This window comes from Protopterus annectens, chromosome 9.part0 (genome assembly GCF_019279795.1).
Source record: "Protopterus annectens isolate FY-2018-M chromosome 9.part0, PAN1.0, whole genome shotgun sequence".
NCBI classification, from domain to species: domain Eukaryota; kingdom Metazoa; phylum Chordata; order Ceratodontiformes; family Protopteridae; genus Protopterus; species Protopterus annectens.
The window spans coordinates 1,282,371,660-1,282,394,621 of NC_056743.1; the positions used below are offsets into that span (position 1 = coordinate 1,282,371,660).

Here is a 22,962-nt window from a genome sequence, read left to right on the forward strand (position 1 = left end):
TGTTCATCTTCACCAATCCGTGACATACCCACCCACCTTCCCCTATCCTAAGGCTCTTAGTAGACCTCTCCAGTTCTGATCCAGTTTCTCATCAAGAACTTATAGATGGCCTCGTCCTACCTGTATATATGTTTATATGTATAAATGTATGTATATAAATAGAGATCCAAATTTTCTGGATGTGTTCTGTCATCTGGCAAACTCGATCTGAGGTAATCTCTGTGAGAAGCATTATGGGTAGAACCTAGCTCGAGAGTTTGTAGAGCGCGAGCTGGAAAAATGGCCGAGTCGATTCCGAGGGTTCGGAACCGAACCCACCGTCAAGGATTGGTGAAGATGAACAACACAGATGGAATGTTATGGCAAGACATAACTTCTTTTTTAGTGTGTAGGTTTCCTTTAATCTCTAGTGCCACTGGCCATGTATTTAAAATATATGTCTGCAGTGGGAATACTAACATGCTGTAGTGCCTTCATGCAAAATGTTAACTCTCAAGGCCTGTGTGGCTATTAGTTTTAGTTTGGTGCCTGTGTGGTTGCTAGTCAAGTATGGTATTGGTCCTATGGCACCACAGTCCTTGGAAAGTATAAGCGGTGGATGTGTGGCTGTTGGGAGGACTCCTCAGTTTACTCAGGGTCGGTGGGCAATGTGCTGCAGTAACAGGCCATCCAGCAACAGCCAAAAGGTGAGTTGTTGAATAAAGGGTGGCTGAGGAATAATAGCATATACTAGCAGGAGATATGTAAGAGGAGTTATTGTTCCCTGATCCTGATGCAGTCTGAAGTGAGGGATAATTAGAGAATTTAATGTGCCTCTGCCACTGGATGGATGGATAGTATTATTCCTCAACACCCATATCTTTTACTGGATCGCTTTGTGCGCACAACCCCTCTCATTTTTACCTCCACCTTAATGTTATTGTATGAAGGGGAGTCTAGTCTTACCTAGGAATATATGCCAAAAAACTATAGACTTACAGATGTGTTGTCATTAAACAAAAGGGGCAGATTTACATACAGTGAGAAGATGTAATAAGACTAGATGAAACTGGGAGAGAGAACAAAGTCTAAATAGCAGAGTACAGAGGCAAACTGAGCTGATGAAATGTGAAGTAACTTGTGTAAGACTTTACCAAAGCTGTTAAAATGTATATGAATAACAGGTAATAAAAGAGAATGCCTGAAATTTGCATCAGATCATTTCCATGTATATTACAAAAATGGGTATTGTACCAAGGTAACAATCTGAAAAGAATTTAGATATTGAAGGAACTAAAATGCTTTAGCTTAACTTTCTTGGCAAACTTGTTAGGCATATTACAACATTATAAGATTGAAAGGAATATCAGAAGATAGCAAAGGCTTCACCAGTGATATAAAGCCCTGCCTGCAGCACAGGCAACCAGGGTTTAAATAGAAGCTCCAGCACTTAACTTTGCGCACAGGAAAATGGGTGTGCCAATCCTGGGGGGGGGGGGGGGGGTATTTTCTCGGATGCACTATCAAAAGATTGCTGGGGGTTCAACTCTGTCCATATTCAAGCACAACTTAGATCTGTGGATGAGAAACAGAAAATCTACTCCAGGACTGCCCCTGTACTACTAAGGGACACAGACAGCTCCTGAATACTTTATCCCATGCATGGGTCCTCTCAGATTATCTATTGTATGATCCCATCCCAGTTATTCTCACTGGGGTGATATACAATTGTTGACCATGGGATGAGTAATGCCAAACTATAACCAAATAGGATAGGTAATTTCAAGCACAAAAAGGAGATTAGCTAGGCTTTAAATGGCCCGCAAGGGCAGTTAGCCTAGTAGCTTCCTATGAAGATATGAATTTGTGATGTACTTTTGTACTGTAGCTGGGCTAGGTTTATGGTACATGTGGAGGCATGATCGAGATGTCTCAGAAGCCCATTGCACATCATGCTACTGGTATAGTATGTGATCTCAATGGGTGGGAATTACCAGCAGCAGAAACACTGCTGGGTAGCAGTGTGATACTACCCCAGGTTACTCAGTCACGTCACTGGCCCCAGACATGGGTTGGGATAATCTGGGGAGGCCAAGGCAGGTCCAATAGACCCAATGGATGAGGAGAGGACCTGCAAACAACTGTGGGGAGCTAAAAAAGAAGAAAACAAAGAAAGAAGAGTAAAATGCATGTCAAAGTCAAGACAAGAAGAAGAATATTATCTTAGTTTGCTTAAGGGAGAAGTGAGGCTTTCAGCTGAATTTTAAAGAATAAGTAGTCTTATCACTTCTAACTTGAGAAGCTGCATCATTTAAAATAGAATTACTTTCAATGTATCTGGAAAGGTAGAGTAAAGCATTGCTGGCTAGTTAAGTAAGTGATTGCTGACTTCAGTCCAAAATAGTCAGCTGCTATTGTCATATAGGTCATTCCAACATTTACCATAATTGTTTAATAAACCAAACCAGAAGAAATAAAGCAGCTTAAAACTGAACTAGTACCTTACCCAATTTTTTACAGACTGGTCCGGACAGGGCAAGCTGTAATAGTCACTAACTCTGAATTTCTGACACACAATTCATGAAACTGAACTAATTATTTTGTGCCAACCTACTTGTTCAGATCATACATATTTCACGTCTGCTGCAAGCATATCCTCTCCTGATGCCTAATCTTACTGTATCATTTTCTCAGTTCATATGCCCATGTACTTTATCTTGTTGAATTATCAGAGAGGCAGAAGTGTAATAGTACAGTAGTATCATGTGTAGAAAGTTTGCCTGTGAAGTCCACAGTTTAATTTGTCTATAGGGAACACATAGAGATCCAGGATTTAAAACATGGGTCACATTGAGGTCACATACATTGTGTTGCAGATATATGCAGACTTAACTCAAAAATCATGCACGTATATTTTGAATTATGTTTGAAAATGTTCCTCAGTTTGTATTTTTTCAATTGAATATAGATTTTTGTACCCCTTTACAGTAAACTCCAGTCTTCAGGTCCAGATTGAAAAGTTAGAGGATGGAACTTACTCATTTTAATCATGTCAGTTTTTCTTCTGCTTGCTACCCAGCTTAAATCAGAAATTATACTATTATCGTCTTGAGGAACTCTTCATTAATATAGGTGTGATGCTTTGTAACATATAGTTTGAATGTTACTATATAACACCCCCTCTCTGTAGACCTGGAAAAGTAGAAATGTTTGTCATATTGGATGGGAGATAGGAAATTCACCCCAGGAATAACGTTAGTCGCCCTGCTAGACAGGGGTCCAGGGAAGTAAATATTGTGGGAAGAAATATCCAGGGAATTGTTATGGCTAGGCTTGTATAGGCCCTAGGGCCGATAGCCTAGTACCAACCTATGAACCTATTAATCACTGCTGCAGCAGACTTAGCTATATGGGTTATATCCTGCCAAGGATGTAACAGCCAGACAGCTTCCAAACTTTCAGGGCATCTTCCACATGCCAAACTGTCAGGTAGCTTGAGCTGATTTGACTAAAAGACAAGTTTGGGTGACAAGCCCTCCAGTGTTTTACTGTCACCAAAGAGTACTCTCCTCCAAAGCTTTTGAGGATCTGCGGTTGACTTCTGTTGTTCCTTTCCTGGGCAGATAAGTTCCCTTTAGGGAAACAAAACTTCCATTTAATTATTTTTGTTTATTATTAATGCTTTCATGAAAGTTATTTTAAAGCTAGGAGTTTGTATTTTAGCAAACTGTCAGAAGACTGTATTGTACTTTTAAACAAGAGCACTATTTTTTTCCTGTCAGTTTGTTATATTTAAAAAAAAAATCTGTGGAGAAATTGTTTATTTTACTTTTTTCAAGCTGGCAAAGTATTTTAGAAGTCCTTTTTACTATGTTTTGTGTGAAAAGTGACTTTTAAGGACTTTTTATTGGCATTTGCTGCTAGTTTTCCCTGGAAAAGAGGTACCATATTCATCTTCACCATGGAACAAACTATCAGTCTCAGAGTCAATCCTACATCAAACCACAAAAAGAAAAAAATAAGCAAACAGCTTTTGCCACCACAGTAAGCTAGTACTTTGCCTCAGCTGCAGGTAGGTGACTCTGCTGAGGCCATTTGTTGTAACTCAAACCACTCTTTTATCCTGGATCCCTCTGGTGTAACACCTATAGCCACTATGAACTGATGGTTAACCATGTCCTCTGCAGCTGTTTGGGTCCCCTCAGCAGGAAAGGGAGAGCCATTCTTGTTGGTCTTGGAAAAAGGAACAGAGAGGCCTTCCCTGTTTTGTCAGAATGTTGTGCTCATCCCTGTGGAAGCTGCTGTATTTTTTTTTAAACACTGTTGGCCCTGTTTTTTCTGTCAAAAAGAAACAGAAAATTAAACATGTATCTACTCTTCAATTTCCTTAGATAGGACTAGTTTACTGAGTCTGGCTCAGGGTTTTATTCAGGATTTTGGGCCATCTTATTTATTGCTTTCTGGTAAAAGAAATGATACCTTTTTTCTTAAAAAGATTCAAAATTCTCAATCTGGACAGGAAGATGAAGGGACAAATACAGTCTTTTCCCTCAGTTTTCTGACTCAGACTTACAGGGGAAATATTCATCAGATTCTCCCTTTGGGGTTACTCTCTGAGAATTTTTCAAGAATATGAAAGTCCCAAAGTACACTGAGTTTTTTCATTCCCTCAGAAAATTTTATGAGCTGTTTACAGAAGAAATTTCCTGAACCTTTACCAATTCCTCCAGTTCTGTCAGCTTTGGAGGATTTGTGTGTCTGTGTCTGTAATTTTCCTGATAGCCAGTCTGCTGCCCCCTAAAAAGGCATATACAATGTATAAAGTTCCTCAGTCTTCACTGTTTATACAATCTTCCCAAACTTGACCCATCAGCTATAGCTTTAGTTAATCCTACTGCTGCTAAAGAGTTATCCTATCCTAATTTTTCGATAAGGATGGGAGGATTATTGATGGGTACTGAAAAATAGTGTATGTTTCAGCAACTTTGATTTTCACAATTTTGAATTGACAGGCTCACATGTTAGTTAATGTTTATTCTAATTGTGAAAGTATGTGGAATGTTTAGTTTGCAGTTTCTTCTTGTGAGGAAGAATCTGCTTTAAATCATTTAGTTTCTTCTGTTATACTAATCATTGCTCACAGTTGACAGTGAGTGTATGTGTATGACTCAGCTGATAATTCTTCTAGGACTATGGCCTCTGGTACTGGTTTGAGGAGGTTTGCTTGGCTGCATTCACAGAACCTCCCAAAAGGATGTGAATAATGATATTTTATTTTCTCTTGTGGATAGAGATTCACTTTTTGGTTCCTTTGCTGCAGAGGTGATCAAAAATGTGAAGAAAGGAGTAAGTTAAATCAGTGAATCTCTTAAGATTTTCTGCCCTTCTTTTTCAAAATTTCTAAAGGATTCTCTTAACTCCTTATCCAATTTTTTGCGTACTGGCAAAGGTGTTCCAAAAAGAATTCAGGAGCCCCCAAACCCAAGGAGAGTCCATCTAGTCAGTTTGACTGTTTAATAGACTTTCTCCCTGCCTCCATCCTGGCAGTCCCTTTTCCCTTCCAGAAAGTCTGAATCTAGACTTTCCTCTTTGGTAACAGTTTCAGGCAAATGAGTTCTGAAGATCATTCATCAAGGTTATAGATGGCAGTGAGAGGATATTCCTGCACACCAGGGGGTTATTCCTCATCCTCCAGACCAGACACTTTTGTTACAACCTGTTCTTCATTACATGCTGTTCCAGTGAGTGATAGAACCAATTCAGCTTTCCCATGGTGGGGAAGTTTTTGTTCAAGGATGTTTTCAGTGCCAAAGAAAGAAAGAAGTTGATACTTGTACACCAGTTCTGGATTTTTCTTCCTTAGACCTGTTTGTGATACTGCTTAACTTCTAAATGATGTCAATTCACAATCTGTTGACCCTTCCTGGTAACACTGCATTTAAAAGATGCTTACCATTTAGACTTCTGGCATTTCTTAAAGTTTGTATGTATGGGTCACTTTATCAGTTTTTTGCTTTACCCTTTGGACCATCCAGTGCACCAGGAGTGCTCACAAAATGTCTAGTTACAGTTACAGCCTGTTGCAGGCTACAGAGTATCCATTTTATTTTTTCTTCACTGGATAACTTGCTTGTCTTTGCAGAGTCATTTTCAAAGTGTCAGGAATCTCTCACTTGGGTGAGAGCTCTCTTTCAGTAGCTGGAATTCCAAGAGAACATTCAAAAGTCTTCTTTGACTTTTTCACATAGGATTGTGTCAACTGGACACCTCAATTGGATTTTCTTGCATAGGAAAAAATAGATCTATATCTAGATCTATTTCTAAGGTTTTCCACTCAGACTTTGGTCACTGTGAGGGAATACCGCACAATTTTGGGTCTCATGGCATCTGTGTTTCTCATGAAAACCCTGGCAAGACTCCACATGAGAAAGATACAATGGTATCTGAGGTCTCTTTAGTCCTAGTATCACCATCCTTTGTCCACTTAGTGGAGGCACCAAATATCCGTAAATTTTGGTCTCCCCTTATCCTTCCCTGTTCCAAAGGAATCAGGCATCTCACATGCCTCAGACTTTACTTCATGAGCAGTTTCAGGAGGGGTAATAGTGCAAGGTTTGTGGGACAATTAGGACATATGCAAGCATGTATGTAAAAGAGATGCTTGCCCTGATCAAGACACTCAAATCGCTGAATTATCTTTGATCCCCAGGACCCTATAAGTTGTTTCAGACAGTGCCACAGTCTTGTGGTATGTCTACAAGCATGGGGAACCAGGTCATACCCTTGTTGCAGACTAGCCATGATAGCTTGGGATATATCTTCACAGCACAATCGCACTCGGCAGTCATTCTTCATTCTGTCAGAGGAATACTGTGTGGTAGACAAGCTGAGCAGGACAGGTCAGACCTTCATGTATGCAAACTAGATTAGTGGTCTTACAAGATTTGATCCATCTGTGGGGAGTTCCTCTAGCAGACCCATTTGCCTCCTCTTTAAACTGTCAGCTGGCAAGAGTCTGCTTCAAGACTCCATTCAAGAAAGTCTGGAAGACAAGACAGATGCCTTGTTTTTCTTTTTATAGGAATGTTCCTGGATGTTTTCTCCACCCTTTCCATTGATGTCCAGTGTACTTCTGAAGATCCAAATGAATCCTCCAAGATCATTGTGGTGACTCCCTTTCTGGCCAAGGCAACAGTAGTTCTCCTTTCTTTTGGAAATGGCTAGAGACAATTACGGGTCTATATTAGAATATCGAAAGATGTAAACACCGAATGTTTAAATGTCAAACTGTATTCAGTGAAAGCTGAAAACAACGAACATACAGAACAGCAAATTTTTCCTAGGGAAAAAATTTGCTGTTCCAAAACACATACACACAACACAAGCACACCAAACAAACAGCAATCCACACACATACACCTAAAATCTTACACCTAACCCTACACTAAACTATACACACACCACTAACTATCCACTTACCTTAACCCAAACCCTAACCCTAAGGTCCGTCACTGTCGCACACTCACCTCACCCGCGCCCTAACCCTAACTCACCTACCCCACCCTAACCTTCACATCCACACAATTGTACACATACCTAACCCATGCCCTAACCCTAACTCACCTAACCCACCCTAACCCTCACATCCACACAATCGCACACATACCTAAACCGCACCCTAACCCTAATTAACCTAACCCACACTCAATCGCGCACTTACCTGAACCCAACCCGTAACTCTCCACCACAGTGCTGAAAATACCGAAGCAACAGAAAACCAAATTCTTTCCCTAGGAAAAAATTTGTTTTTCTGTTGCTTCGATATTTTTAGCTTTTGCTGAATACAGTCCGACATTTAAACATTCGGTATTTACATCTTTCAATATTGTAGTATAGACCTGACAATTACCACAAGTTTCCTCACAGAATGGATCTACTCACACAAGATAAAGGTGTTTGACACACCACCAACTCCAATCAACTTCAAATGGCTGCCTGGATTATAGGGTCTTAATTTCCTGTAGGCACCAGTTTGCTGAGGATGTGCGGCAGGTACTAATGAAAGCAAGAAAGCCTGCTACTAGAAAATCATAAATTATCAAATGGAAAAAGGTTTTCTTGTTGGTGCCAACAACAACGTAACCATCACCTTTTTAGAGGTAGCTGTTCTGTAGTTTTACAATATTTGTGTGAGTTACTTTCCTATGGCCTTTCTTAATCATCTGTCATTGTTCATTTAGTGGACATTTCAGCATGTCTGCCCATGGACACTCCTCCTTCAAGGCATCTCATTTTAAAGGGTTTTTGTAAGGGGTTTCACTTGAGGCCTCCAAGAAAACCAGTGGTCTCTTCTTGGGATCTGAATTTTATGTTACAGAAGCTAGCACTTGATCCATTTGAACCAATCAGATTGTCTAATTAAATCAACAAGTCTGGCTCACTTGAGGTTCTTAACATAGAACACAGTTTTGTTGATTGCTCTGACCTCTGCAAGAAGACTATCTGAGATGCAAGCTCTTATGGGGAGTCAACCCTATCTCATTTTCCACAGTTACAGGGTTTCTCTGAGAACTAATCTGAATGTTATGCCTAAAGTGACCTTACGTTTGACACAACATGTGTCTATAGTTGTAAGAAAGAAGGACTTTCTTACAACAATAGACACATTTTTTAAGTGTTCACTGATTTAATATAGACCCTTGTTTATATTAAATCAGTGAACACTTAAAAAAGTGAACTCTAATTTATCAACCCCATGTAAGCAAAAGCTTACAATCTCGAACACTCGGAACAGCAATTTTTTTCCCAGGGGAAAAAAAATCGCTGTTCCACAAAAAAAAAATATAAAAATAAAAACTTCAAAACATTACCTAAAGTGTGTGTGTGGGGGGGTTTACCCCCCTACTTAAATATACCAACTCCGAGATCACACTACAATGACAAAAACGGCAAAGTAATGGAGGCGGCCAAGCGATTTCTTTCCCAGGGAAATAAATTGCTTATATGCCGTTTCGCTATTTTGCTGTTTTGTGCTTTCAAGTTTGATCAAGACGCTTTTGAAGGATTGTGTTTTGATTATATAACAGGAACCCTACAAACAAATGGATTGTGTTTAGATCTAGGGACTATCCTGTTGTGTTTTCTGGGATTTTATTTTCCCCTTTTACTCAACCCTCATTAGGCCAGTCATTGAATATGATGCCCCCTTTGGTATGTATCTATCCACACACTTGCAATAAATGGAACACCCACAGAGATACCTTACTAAAAGGATACAGGGCCTAAACAACATGTTTTACATGGACAAACGCAAAGCACTGTCACTATAATTGGTATCCTACAGACTGTTAAGAGGTGACCTGTGTCTAGCATACAAGGCATCCTCCAACCCATTACTGATGGATTTACTGCACACGAGCAAGTCAAATGGTATCAGAAATACTCAGTCTTGGAAGATAAGCCTCTTCTGCAACATCAACAGAATGATTTGAAGGGACAAATATATCTTGTGAAGGATACTGCTGCTCTAGAACAGACTTCCCTTCCACATAAAACAAAGTTCATCCCTGTCCATATTCAAGCATAACTTAGATCTATTGATGAAAAATAGACAAATTGCCCCAGGACTGCCCCCTGTACTACTAATGGACAGAAGCAGCTGCTTAATGCCTTATCTCATGCATGGGTCTTCTAAAATTATCTATGGTATGATCCCAGTTATTCCATTGGAGATGATGTATAATTATTGACTATGGGGTGGGTAAGGCCAATCTATCACCATATGGGATAGGTTATTTCAAGTAGCAAGGCTTAAAATGGCTCCTTTGGACCTGTTCTTTTCTTGTGAAGGTGAGAAGAGAGGACAACCTATGTCAATACAGACTTTCCAAATGGTTGTGTAAGGCTATTACCTTACTTATACTCAACACAACAACATTTTTCCAGGCAGGGTCAAGGCCCACTGTGTCAGGACCTTGGCCTCACCTGTGGCTTTTTGGAAAGGGTTAGATTCTAGAAGTATTGTAAAAGGGGCAGCTTGGTCCTCGATACATACCTTTACAAAGCACTTTAAGCTTGATTCCTTCTCTAAGTATAGATCAGGCATTGCAAGGACCATTCTCCAGAGGTTTCTGGACTCTACTTCCTTCGACCTCCCAAATGTAGGAAGTTAGGGTTATCTACACATACAGCTAAGGGTACCGCAGCAGTGATCTATATGATGAACACAGTATAGCTGTGCAAGTAAGCTTACCATAACAGTAGATGCTCGAATGATCACTACTGCAGTAGCCACTCCCTTCCTCCATCACCCTTATTTTTTTCAGTGTTGTATTTATGCCAGAATGTGGTTATTTATTTTTTGTTCTTCCTAGCATTGTCTTTTCAAGGTTCTGCCTCCCTCTCTCAGTTAGCAGGAAATTTCTGAAGAGCTTGCTGCCCAAACTTGTCTTTTAGTCAGCTCAACTCGAGCTGCCTGACAGTTTGAGTGTGTGGAAGGTGCCCTGAAGTTTTAGAAGTTAGTTGGTTGTTATATCCTTGGCAGGATATAACCAACATAGCCAAGGCTACTGCAATGATCATTTCAAACATTTACTGTTATGGTAAGTTTACTTAAACAACTATACTTTTGTTGTGAGATATGGGTAACTTGGATCATGTAGTCTACCTAATGTCCTGAGTACAAGACAACCTACATTTCTCATGTCAAGCAGAATTCAATATGACGTATCCCATTAGAATTGCTTTGTTTGGTGAGAATCCTTGTAACAGAGAATGAAATGCTGTCTCCAGTTCTTATGCATAATAAGGGTCTATATTAAAATCTCGAAGTCTGACAATGTTGAAGACAATATTGTCTACACGAGAATACCGAAAGCGCACTACATCGAACGTTTAAACGGAAAATCTCCGTAGGGAAAGATTTATGTTTACTTCAATGTAGTGCGTTCTTGGAGTTGTATATTTAAGTAGGGGGGGGGTGTGGGGGGCTTGCCCCCCTGCCTACACGCTATTTAGTTTTTTTTTTTTTAATTTAGTATATATTTTTTTTGGTTTCGATGGTTTAAGACTTTGATCACTAAAGTTCGATCTTTAGTGATTCGAAGTTTTAAACCTTCAAGATTATAATATAGACCCCATAATAATAATAATAATAAGGAAGATGAATCCAGTAGAAAGTGTGTGCATGCGTTTGTGTGTGTGTGTGTGTGTGTATGTACGCGCATATGCATTTGTGTGCGTGCGTGTGTGTGTGTGTGTGTGTGTGTGTGTGTGTGTGTGTGTGTGCGTGCGTGTGTGTGTGTGTGTGTGTGTGTGTGTGTGTGTGTGTGTGTGTGTGTGTGTGTGTGTGTGTGTGTAATCCCCTTAAAATAATGAGTCAGGGATGGCTAGGGGACTGAGAGTTGTGGCAGGGGAGGAGTGTGTTAAGGGGAGAGGGCTCATGGACTGAAAAGAGCCCCAGGTCCAAGGTATACTTAATCCACCACCAGCAAGAATGGTACTCACTATGCTACAGTGATGCCAGTACATTATTAATTTTACTGTGATAACTGTACTGACAGTTTTAATTAACCCCAATCTTATATTTTTAGCATCTTTATATTATTCATTTTATGGTTAACATCGTTATTAGACATCATCATGATGAAATGTGATACTATATTCAGCAAAACACTTCAATGTATCATATAGCAGTCTAGATCCTGAATCCACTAGCTTATGCAGCTTACATCATAAATGCAAATGATAAATTTGTGTTTATCAATTTCTTTGTAATTACCATTACAGGAAATGCAATATAAACCATCATGTCTTTGGGACACATATCTTATTTAAAATATACTTCTAAATTTTACTTTACAAGAAATTTAAAACACACAGGTGGCATACAGTATAAATTAGTTTTGTCTAATCCACTTTTGGAATTCTTATATTGTTTTAATACAGTTTTATGTCTAAGTTCTTCCAGCAATCTGTCATTAAATGTATCAAGAACTGAAGTTCTGTCCTGAGTAAGTAGATAGTTATATACATTTCAAGTTCAGACTTCATATTCTTCAGAAAATGTATGCTATTGTGATACTTGTTATTCTAGCAACTTTTTGAGTGCAGTGTTTAAAATCTGTCTCAGAAATTGGCTTTTGTTCCGCATTATTATTATTGTTATTATTATTATTATTATTATTATTATTATTATTGTTATTATTAGCTTCATTAAAGGGCCTAGCCAGCTGTGCTAATCTACCTGCCTGAGCGATTTAATCTATGCACTTAAAAGGCCTTGCTTCCATGACACAGTATTTTGGATTTAGAGGCACGTTAGGCATGATGATGTCCCCTATCTAGTAGCTCCACCTTTCCATCCCCATTACCATACTTGTTGAAATGCCATTAGAGCACAAGAGTTTAAAGTACTCTCTGGTGTCTGGTGTTTCCCCCCCAACTCCCAATCTCCTAATAGTTTAAATGCCATTGCAGAACAAGTGTAGTATGCCTAATGGCTAGTGTTCCCCCCACCCCCCAATCCTCGTACAAGTTGAAGTGCAGTTAATGCACGGGAGTTTAGATCACTCCCTGATGTCTAATGTATGCCCCACCCCACCAATCCTGGTAGCAGTTTAAGTGCAATATGACACAAGTATAATGTGCCTGGTGGCTAATGCTTCGCTCCCATCCCACAATTCTCATAATAGTTTAAGTGCCATTATAGAAGAAGTATAGTTTGCCTGGTGACTAGTGGTTCCTCCATCAAACCCTGATTCCTGTAATAGTTTAAGGGCCATTACAGCACAAATGTTTTATGCCTGGTGGTTAGATGTTCACCCCCCCCCCCCCAATTCTCATGATAGTCTACATGCTGGTAAATAAATACGGCCTTTTGGCTAAGTTTACTCCTGCAAAGTGGTAAGGCTGGCTGTTATAATCTACCTGCCCAGGTGATTCAGTGATGATTCACTGTGTTGCACATCTTCTTCATAGAGCACTATGCAGCACTGTGTTAGGACTGTCTCTGAATGCCAAAAGGTTAGAACGATGTGTACGCGAAAGTACACACATTGTGGTACCTTTATGAATTCCCAATAAGCATTTGTAGGATGTGATTGTGCACCCAGCAGAGACAAACATACTGTTACCACTGTATTTTTGCATCAGTGAATGGATTTCTGAAACATTTTGGAATTTTCAGAGTTTCCCTCTCTTAGCCAGTAGCAAGAAAGTTGCTTTATCATGCTTTAGTAATTGATGAACAGTAAGCACATTAAAAGGTGTGTCGTAAAGCAAACACAATAGTTTCATATAATGCAAGGATTCTGCCATATGTAGTTGTTCATGTTCAGGTTTCAAATCTGTACTAAGAAATCAAACCTTTCTACAGAAAAAGATACATTAAATACACTGTTAGCCAAAATACCTCTAATGTGACAGCAAGATACAAGTTGTATCCTTACCTCATATCTAATGTATTTTCCAGGTATGAATGACTTCAGTTACCTTCACACCAACTGCTTCGAGCTGTCTGTGTTTGTGAGCTGTGACAAATTTCCCCATGAGAGTGAACTTGCCATGGAGTGGGAGAACAACAGAGAGGCATTACTTGTATTTATGGAACAGGTAAGCACCAAGGATGTATCCACTAATAGTCACAATATGGTATCTCTGCCATGTGATGGAGCACTGAAGGCCTTGGCATAACTATATTAGGCTATAAGATGATATCTCATGACCACTGTTATTCTGTTTTTCATAAATTTGTCTCATGCACAAGGTGCTTATTAGGCTGCTTGCTGACTTCACTTCACCTAGTATAAGAAATAGAAAAAAAAAAAAAATGTTTTTGCAGTTTCCCCTTGTTCATCTTCTGCTTAACTACATTCTCATCATGTCTTCCCCACCTCGTCATTTATGACAGCATCTGCTCCCACTGTTGCCATGTGCCACCCTTAGCTAAGGATTGAACCTGCTGTTTTGATTGACATTCCACCCCATGCCCTGTGTCCAACTTTGCCTAGTAGCATGAGCAGAGCTGTAGCTAGGTCGTTTGGTACCAACAATCCCCCAACTGGCTACCCCCAAGCTAGAATTGAGGAGCAAAAAAAATCTCCACAGGCAAAAAGCTATTATGATATGTACTGTATGAAATACAAAACTTTTTACAAACTGTAACAAAGTGCAGTACCATTTCATTTCTACAGGTACAGTTCCTAACACTCATATACACTGCAAGCAAATCATTTAAATAGCCATGATCTCAACCACAGCTGCTGAAATAACTACTATTAGTGCTTGAGGTTGTAGAGAAGAGTTGGCACTCATACTGAGTGATTGCACAAAAGACTTTCTGGGAGTGATCGGCGTTAAATTGAAATTACCTGCAGGTACGGCCACTTTCATTGTTTCAAAACTTTGTCCATGATGAAAACATGCTTTTCCTGTATTGAAGCCTTCTTTGTCTGCATTTTATCTCAATCCAGAGAAAAACAGTTCTCAGCAGGCCGAAATGTTCTTTCAGAAATGTTCTTTCATTGATAGGATAGTCTGTAACTTTTTCTGCTGTGTTAGCCATTTTCCTTTTCATTTGAATATTTCTGTACATTCAGCTGTTTAAGATATTTCAACAAGCTTCAGAAGTATAATACTTTTTGTTCCACACAAGCACATTTCTGTTAAGCCAATGCATATTTCTTTTCTTCACTTGCAGATGCTATGTCACATGCTATTTCTAAAAATATCTCACTGCTATTATGATTACCAAACCTCTGTTACTGTGAAGGAAAATCAGTTCTTCTAAATTATATATATATATTTTCTGTCAAGTGCATGTTATTGCTATGAGGGAAACAAGTTTTAATTTATATAATTCTATCAATTGGCACCTGTTCCGCAGTGCTGCTCAAGCCCCATAGCATTTTGCCCTTGGGGAAACTGCCCACTGTACCTCACTCTAGCTACAGCATTGGGCATGAGGATTGGGCTAATGGGTCCATAGTCACCAATTCAGCCAGCTATACAACCTGACAATTTGTTGATTTTCTTCAGTAATGAAGTAGGAATATATCTGCGCTGCAATGTATTCATCTGATGCTGTTAATCTTCTTTCCATTCATCACTGATGGGTTCAGTTCCGAGCCCTCGGAACCAAGTCGGCCTATTACCAAGCTCACGGCAGCCAAAAACTTTCAAGCTAAGCTTCTGTCCACAATGCCCTTCTCCCACATCTCGTTTGCCATGTAGCCATAAAGCCACATTTCAGCCGAGCTCTCAGCTAAGTGGAAAATTATTTGATATTTTTGTCTGAACTAGTTTGTTTCAAAAATTTTGTGAGCTATAGTTTCTTTTTTTGTTGAAATACAGTAGTGTTAGATATATTTCTCTCTGTTTCTACCCCTTGGTAACCTTTTTCAGTACCATTGTTGGTATGGCCCTTTTTCTCTCTACCCTTGTGGTATTCCTTGAATACCACAGTTGGTATTCCTTCTCTGTTCTTTCTATTGGTGTGTTTATGATATTGGATTTGTTTATGTTTTCTGTGTGTGTTTAAATCTTTCCTAGCCCAGGAAATTAGAGTTTCTTTCTTCTGAAGTTTGAATTGTTGTGGTTACTTTTCAAGATATCATATAAGAATGGTACATCTGGTTTCAGACACTGTCCCTTGTGTAATCGTAAACTACCCATAGCGATGCTCATGATGATTGTGTTTATTGTTTGGAGTGTCCCACCTTTCGGTGCAGCCTCCCTGTGGGATTTGCCAGAGTTTCAGCCAATGCACTCTAAACGAGCACAAGAATAAACTAATCTTGAAGGGACTACTTACATCTCCCTTTTCAGAGCCCTTTCTGCGATGGAGGTCTCAACCCCTCCTATGGAAGTTAAGAAAAGGCCCCATTTGGTTCTCTCTTCACCCTCAGGTGACCAGGGTAAGTCTGTGAAACCAAAAATTCAGAAGTTATCCTCGGAGCATAAGCCTGCCTCCTCGGCACCATTCTCATCTGCTCCGAGCACTTCGACTATTACTACATCGGTGCTGGCTTCATCGCCGGCTCCGATGCTTCCGCTGGCACCGACTATAGACCTCACCACACCTGCTATGAATTTGGCAGTGGTAGTCATTTCAGCACAGTGCATGCCTTCGTTGCCAATCTCTGCAGTGATGATTGAACCTCCTGTTTCAGCTCCAAGTGTCCCTTTGGTACCTAGTGCTTTTACAGCAACACTGGATTCGACCCCCCCTACTTCCTGTCTCTAAACTTGCGACATCAGTGCTGGCAGATCATGCACCATGGACCCGATACTCCCCGTCCATAGACCCGTTCTTAGGCTAAGTGTGTAGCCTGTTCTTAGACTGACCTAACTCCCAGTCCAGAGTATCCACTAGATCCACCAGGCGCCTTTCTGAACTTGATGTGGTGCATCTTGTGGAGCAGCTGTTGGCAGCCAGGGAGATGCCCATGCTTTCCAAGACCCATCCTCTGGCAGGACTTGGGTTGACCTCTCTATGGACTCCATCCTATTCTTTTCCTTTGGCCATCCCAGTTCCAAAGCCTTCTGCTCTGACGTCCTCCTCGGAACCCCCTGTCTCGGCACCTGTAGTGGACCTCACTGAGGCTCTGGGTCTGTCCCTTTGGTCCTCAGTTCCTGCTGAACCAGTCCTTCCTCAATCTCGTGATTGGGCGGCAGGCTCCTCGGTTCGGGGCACGGTTCCGTGTAGTCCTTCGGTTCCATCCTCGGTGCCGGTAGCCTCATCTATACTGATCCAGCTTGAGGCTCCATCCTCTGGAGTGGGTTCAATGGAGCAGGGTGTGACCCTGGTTCCGAGGTTGTCCTTCTCAGTTCTGGGCTCCCATCCCTCTTCAGATGGGCCTGCTTTCCATGTGATGGAGAGGGCTGTCACTTCCAGAAGCATTCCACCGATGTCTGAACCCCAGTTTTCTCCCCCTAAGCTACTGCTGCCACAGACCACCTCCCTGGGACACCAGGCAGGGAAACTGCAGGAAACCCCAGTTCAGGGTACCCACTCTTCAGAGTCCTCCTCGGACGTCCCCACTGAGGACCCCCCACGAAAGAGATTGTGCAAGAGGAAGCACGTTCACTCACAGGAGTCTTTAACAGAAGACATGGATTATGATGATGTTGAAAGTTCCCCACAGTCACCCCCTGATGATGTCTCCTTCAGAGAACTCCTTGAAATGTTAAAACAGAGGGGTGACTGGAAGCCCTCCAAGCCTTCCTCTGAGGAGTCTGTGTTCCTGCAGGCTTTTTATGCCCAACCAGCTACCTCCTGGGTGACCCAACCTGCTGACAAGCTAGTCCAGCTCATTGTGCAATGCGCATTGAAAAACCCTGACTCTGTTGAGGTGATCCCTCGGAGACCTGACAGAATTCTTTACCCTCCCGAGGAGAACCCAGAGGGTTACCAGTTGACGCTATGGTAGTGGCGGTGGCCACGAAAAAGGATCTGGCTGAAGAGAGTCCTGCTGTTCATCCAGCCAACAGGGAGTCCCAGGCCGTGGACAGATTGGGGAAGCGACTATTTGCATCAGCAACCTTTGCCTTTCAGTCCCTGAATTATTTGGCACATTTTACAATGCTCCAAAGAGACTTTATCTCAGAACTCTCTGGAACACTCATATGACAGGTGTCTGACGAGGTATGGAACAAAGTTGCTTCACAGCTTGCTACCCTGGAATCGATCTGCAACTCATCCATGAGATTGCTGTTACATGCAACCGAAGGGGTGGCTATTGCTGCGGGTTCAGGCATTGTTATGAGGTGTCATGCCTGGATGCACATTTGGACCTTGTGGATCCCTTCATGTCTTCCTTTCTGAATGCTCCCATCAAAGCATCTTCCCCTTTTGGCTCCAAAGTGAAGGACATGCTAGCCAGGTGCAATCAGGATTGTAAGACCCTATCTGCTGTAGGCCTTCATTTTTCCAATCCTCAGTGCTCCTTTCCCAGGAACCAGAGGAGTGGGAAGATGTGGCATAAAAAAATCTCAGGGTCCTTTCCATGCCACATGTGGTAATGATATCCCCAGAGGCAGAGGGGGTAACAACTCTGGAAGACACCCCTATAGGTGCAGAGGAGGTCCAGGTAACCAAGGCTGCAAAGACTCCTTCTCTGGACAGTCTTACCAGCGCTCCTGAAGAACTGCTCAATTGCTTGCCTCTGGAAGCAGTCAGGGGTTGTTTTCTCTGCACCAAGCTGCCTGGCACTCTATTATCACTGATCCTTGGGTGCAGAGTATAATTACCAGAGGTTACACCATTCCCCTTATTTCTTATCTGAAACTTCCAATAAAACTTCCTGACATTCCACCCAGTCAGAGGGAAGAGGCAGTTTCAGAAATAGAAAAGCTATGCCAAAAAAAGAGTCATCCAACCAGTCCCACCAGACCAATGCAGATCCGGATTTTTACCCAAGATTCTTTTTGGTACCAAAAAAGACAGGGGACTGGAGACCCATTCTGGATCTCAGCAGCTTGAACAAGTCTGTCACCCAAACCAAATTCTGGATGGTCACGGTTCAGTCCATCTTCTCTTTTCTGAGGGAGGGAGATTGGATTTGCTCTGTAGATCTCCGGGATGTGTATTACCATATTAAAATGGACAAGCACTCCAGGAGTCTGCTTCACTTCCGGCTAGGAGTCCAATCATTACCAGTTTTGTGCCCTGTCGTTCTGTCTCTCTACAGCCCCCAGAGTGTTCACAAAGTGCATGGCAGTGGTCACAGCTCACTTGAGACTGCAAGGATTCTGGGTGTTTCCATATTTGGAAGACTGGCTCCTCACTGCCCTCACCAAGCATCTTCTGGTAACAGCCCTACAATACACACTTTCTCTGGCTGAGATTTTGGGGATAACTGTGTACTGTGAGAATTCAAACCTGGTCCCTACCCAGCAGATAGAATTTATTGGAGCAGTCTTCAACACCCGATCCTGTCTGGTGTTGCTCCCAGCTCACAGACTCCAGAGACTGAGGCTTCAACTCTGGGTGATACTCTGTCTAAACAAAGTCTCAGCAAGAGAAGTTCTTCAGGCCGTAGGATCCATGGGAGCTTCAATCCTGATAGTACCTTTTGCCAAGCTGCACATGCGAATTTACCAATGGCTTCTTCTTTCTCAGTGGTTCTCAAATCACCACCCTGTACATTTCCAAATTCAGATAACCAACGCCTGCAAACAGGACCTTTTCTTTGTTGGATGAGGCAGGACACAGAACTTTGGAATCGCCCTTTCCAGTCTCCTCTGCCCAAGGCCATTGTGACCATGGATGCTTCCCTGATTGGGGGGGGGGGGCATTTCCAGGGTCCACTTTGGAGGCCAACCTGCATATCAACGTTCTGGAACTGAGAACGGTGCTGCAGCATTGCAGGCATTTCATCCATTTCTTCCTTTTGGGACAATTGCAATTCAGACAGACAACATGTCAGTAGTCTGGTATATCAGTAAGCAAGGAGGAACCAAGTCCTTGTGTCGAGAGGCCATGAGGATTTGTCAGTGGGTGATAAGCTTCCAACCGCTTTCTGATAGCAATACACATCCCCTGGAGTTCCAACATGATTGCGGACAAGTTGAACAGATGCATTCTCCTGCCCCAAGAGTGGTCCCTCAATCCCGCTGTGGTAGCAGAAATTTTCAGCCATTGGGGCCAGCCATTCTGTGACCTTTTTGCCTCTACATCGAACAACAAGTGCAGCAGCTGTTGTGCCCTATTCCCCCCAAAGGTGGAGGGACTCCCCGAGGGATGCTCTGATTCACGATTGGCCCTTTATGCTTATCCCCCCATTCCTCTGATTCCACAGTTCCTAAAGAAAGCTCATCGGTTGAAATGCAAAGTGATCCTCATAGCCCCTTTTTGGTCTTGACAAGTTTGGTTCCTCTTCCTTTGGCCTCATCTGGTATGCCTGCCATGGATTCTGGACCCTCCTCCAGACCTGATTGCTCACCCCCAAGGGTTGAGCCACCCGAATCTGTCCAGTCTCAAGCTGACAGCTTGGTTTCTCCACTTCTGTTAATTGCCAGGCAGGCTTATCTCACCTCACCTGTTCGGGATATTATGCTGGCCTCTCATAAACCATCCACCAGATGACTGTGTCAAGACAACTGGAGAAGGTTCTCTCTCTCTCTGGTCAAAGGATAACATGCTAGATCTATGTTCGGCTCTGGTCACAGCGGTTTTGCAATACTTGTCTAAGTTTTTTGAGGAGGGTGCCGCAGCTTCTACCATACGAGTACATCTGGCTGCAATTTTGAATTACCATAATGGGCTGAATGGTACACCTCTCATCTCACTACATTTATGTAAAACCTTTCTCAAAGGAGTTTCACACATCAGGCCCCCTGTCAGACAACCTAGAGCCATGGAACCTCATGTTAGTTCTACAGTCTTTGACTCAACCCCCACTTTGAACCCGCAGCAAAGTGTGACCTGAAATTCTTGTCTTGGAAATCCTTGTTTTTGGTAGCCATTACGTCAGCCAGGTGGGTTTCAGAGATACAGGCACTGTGCATCAGAAGACCCTATTTGGCCTTCCACAAGGACAGAGTATCACTCTGGATGAATCCATCTTTCCTCCCCAAGGTTGTTTCTGACTTCTCCATCAATCAGTCCATTGACCTACCTGTGTTCTCCCTGAATTTTTCTCATAAAGGAGAGTACTGCCTACATTCCTTGGATGTGCACAGACAACTGAGATTCTATTTAAACAGGACCAAAATTATGCATAGGTCTGACCAGCTTTTCATTTACTTTTCTGGATCTAGAATGTGAAATTCTGTATCCAAGGTTACTTTATTGAAATGGCTAAGGGACTGTATACTCTTCTCTTACTCTTCCACAAAAGAAACTATGCCACTGGTTAAATCCCATTCCACTAGAACTATGGCAACATCTGTAGCTTTCCACTCCAGGGCTTCTATGGATGACATTTGCACAACAGCCACTTGGGCTAAAGCCCACAATTTCATCAGTCATTACAAATTGGATGTGGTCTCCAGAGGGAGAGCTGCCTTCAGCACAATGGTAATTAGGAACGTTCTTCCATAAGGGCCACACATGTGTCTCAAGCTAGTTTGGGATTCTGTCCCATCAGTGATGAATGGAAAGAAGATTAACAACATCAGATAAAGAAGTTATGTCTTACCATAATGTTCCATCTATGTTCATCTTCTTTCATTCATCACTTCCCACCCTCCTTCCCCCTCCAAAGGCTCCTGGGCGCTACTTTGGGTCCAGGTGTCTCAGGGCATTTACGCAGAAGGGGCCTCTGCTTTTCTGGTCTATCATGGGCAAACTCGATCTGAGGTAACAGGGATAAGGGCATTGTGGGTGGAAGCTTAGCTCGATAGTTTTTGGCTGGTGCGAGCTTGGTAATAAGCCGACTCGATTCCAAGGGTTTGGAACTGAACCCATCAGGGATGAATGAAAGAAGATAAACAACTCAGATGGAACGTTATGGTAAGAAATGACTTCTTTTTTATTGTCATATTTTTTCCAAGGCTTCTATGAACTGACAGAACACAGACAACAGATTCTGTTATCTGTCTGTTCACATTGGCTAGATATTCTTTGTGTTTCACTGTTGCAGTCCTGACTATTGGGATTTCCTGCCATAAAAGCCCTCGGCCAGCTCGACTACCAGAGAAAATTCTTTCTGGCTCCCATGCTGGCGGACGCCATGATCAGTGTCAATATGTTCGGGTAAAGAGGTAGCCAGCCTGTGTCATTTCTTGCCACAGAGCCCAAAGCTGTATTCAGGTGCTTTAGTCAGTCCATACCAGAGAGAAGTGTCATCGGTAAGATAAGTACCCCTTTGGGGAATTTTTTTCTTTTATTTGCTCATGTCAGATGAAGGTAATAACTGTCTCCATTGTGGTAAACAGATCCCACACAGAGACTTTCATCCCTTTGTGTTACTTGCCTAGGAAAAAACCATGACACCCCCAGTTGTCATTTCTGTGAGCATTTTAATACCAGGACTGTTAGCCATAGGGCTGAATTTCTAGCAAAGTTCATTAGTGAGCAACCTGCTCCTTCATTGTCTAGGGCGTACATCGGTCATTCCAAATCTGAACTTCCTAAGTGCAAGAAAGAAAAGAAACAAAAGGTTAGGTCTTTGGATGACAGTCATTCCCTGTCTGCTTCTCCCTTCAGGCTTGTGATCATTGAGCAAGGTGAGGTGCTTATGTAGCCCCCTGCCTTTTCTGTAGCGGTGACTCAGGCCCCTGTCGAGACCCTTTCAGAGTCTGACATGCCATCAGTACTTCCTCCTTAGCACAAGCCCTTGACATCAGCTTGTCGGTCAGTTCCACGACCATTCTGTAGGCCTTGGCTTCTGAGGAGCATACACCTCTTGGAGACTGTGCTACTAGGTCTCTGCCCACTCCAGCTCTGGTGCTCATTCAACACTCACGAGACACAGACATTAGGTTGTCAGACGCCCTTAGGCATAAGGCCTTAGCCACTCCTAGGAAGGCTTCTGAATCAAGGCCTTCAGCTAGGCCTTTTGGCTCAACTTCACAGGACTCCCAGTAAGATTTAATTAAACTAGCCGAGAACTTGATGTGTATTGTGAGATCAATGCAAGCTCCAGGGGCAACTTCTACTAGGAAAAGGAAAAGAGACGCTCCCTCAGAAATTTACCAGGATCCCATTCTTTCTGTTGAGGACTCTGGTTCTGAGGTAGTCCCCTCCTTTACGTCCTATGAGGATTCTGATGAAATCTTGCCTTCTGATAATCCCTCTGAGGATTTTACCTTTGGAGAGATCCTCCATGCCATGAGACAACATTTTCAGTGGGAGGCTCAAGACTACCTACAAACAAAGAAGAAAGTTACGGAGTTCTTGGACTTGCCTGAGCACAAGCCTCTGACTATTCCCACCCTTCTGGAAGTAGTGGAGGATGTCTTCCTGGAATCCTCCTAAAAATCTGATTCCCTTCCACCTGCCCCACATAAACCAGACATATTTTACAGGGTTCAGGATTC

The 22,962-nt window shown here is 42.2% G+C and overlaps 1 protein-coding gene across 1 annotated transcript in view; it reads left to right on the top strand.

Annotated features, from left to right (window-relative positions):
• The window catches only part of LOC122812004 (inactive carboxypeptidase-like protein X2), a 730,993-nt gene that overhangs the window by 614,739 nt on the left and 93,292 nt on the right, over positions 1-22,962 (top strand). Inside the window, exon 19 of the mRNA XM_044084217.1 lies at positions 13,451-13,590. Within this exon, the coding sequence (XP_043940152.1) occupies positions 13,451-13,590 (140 nt within the window). The remainder of the gene's footprint in view (positions 1-13,450; positions 13,591-22,962) is intronic.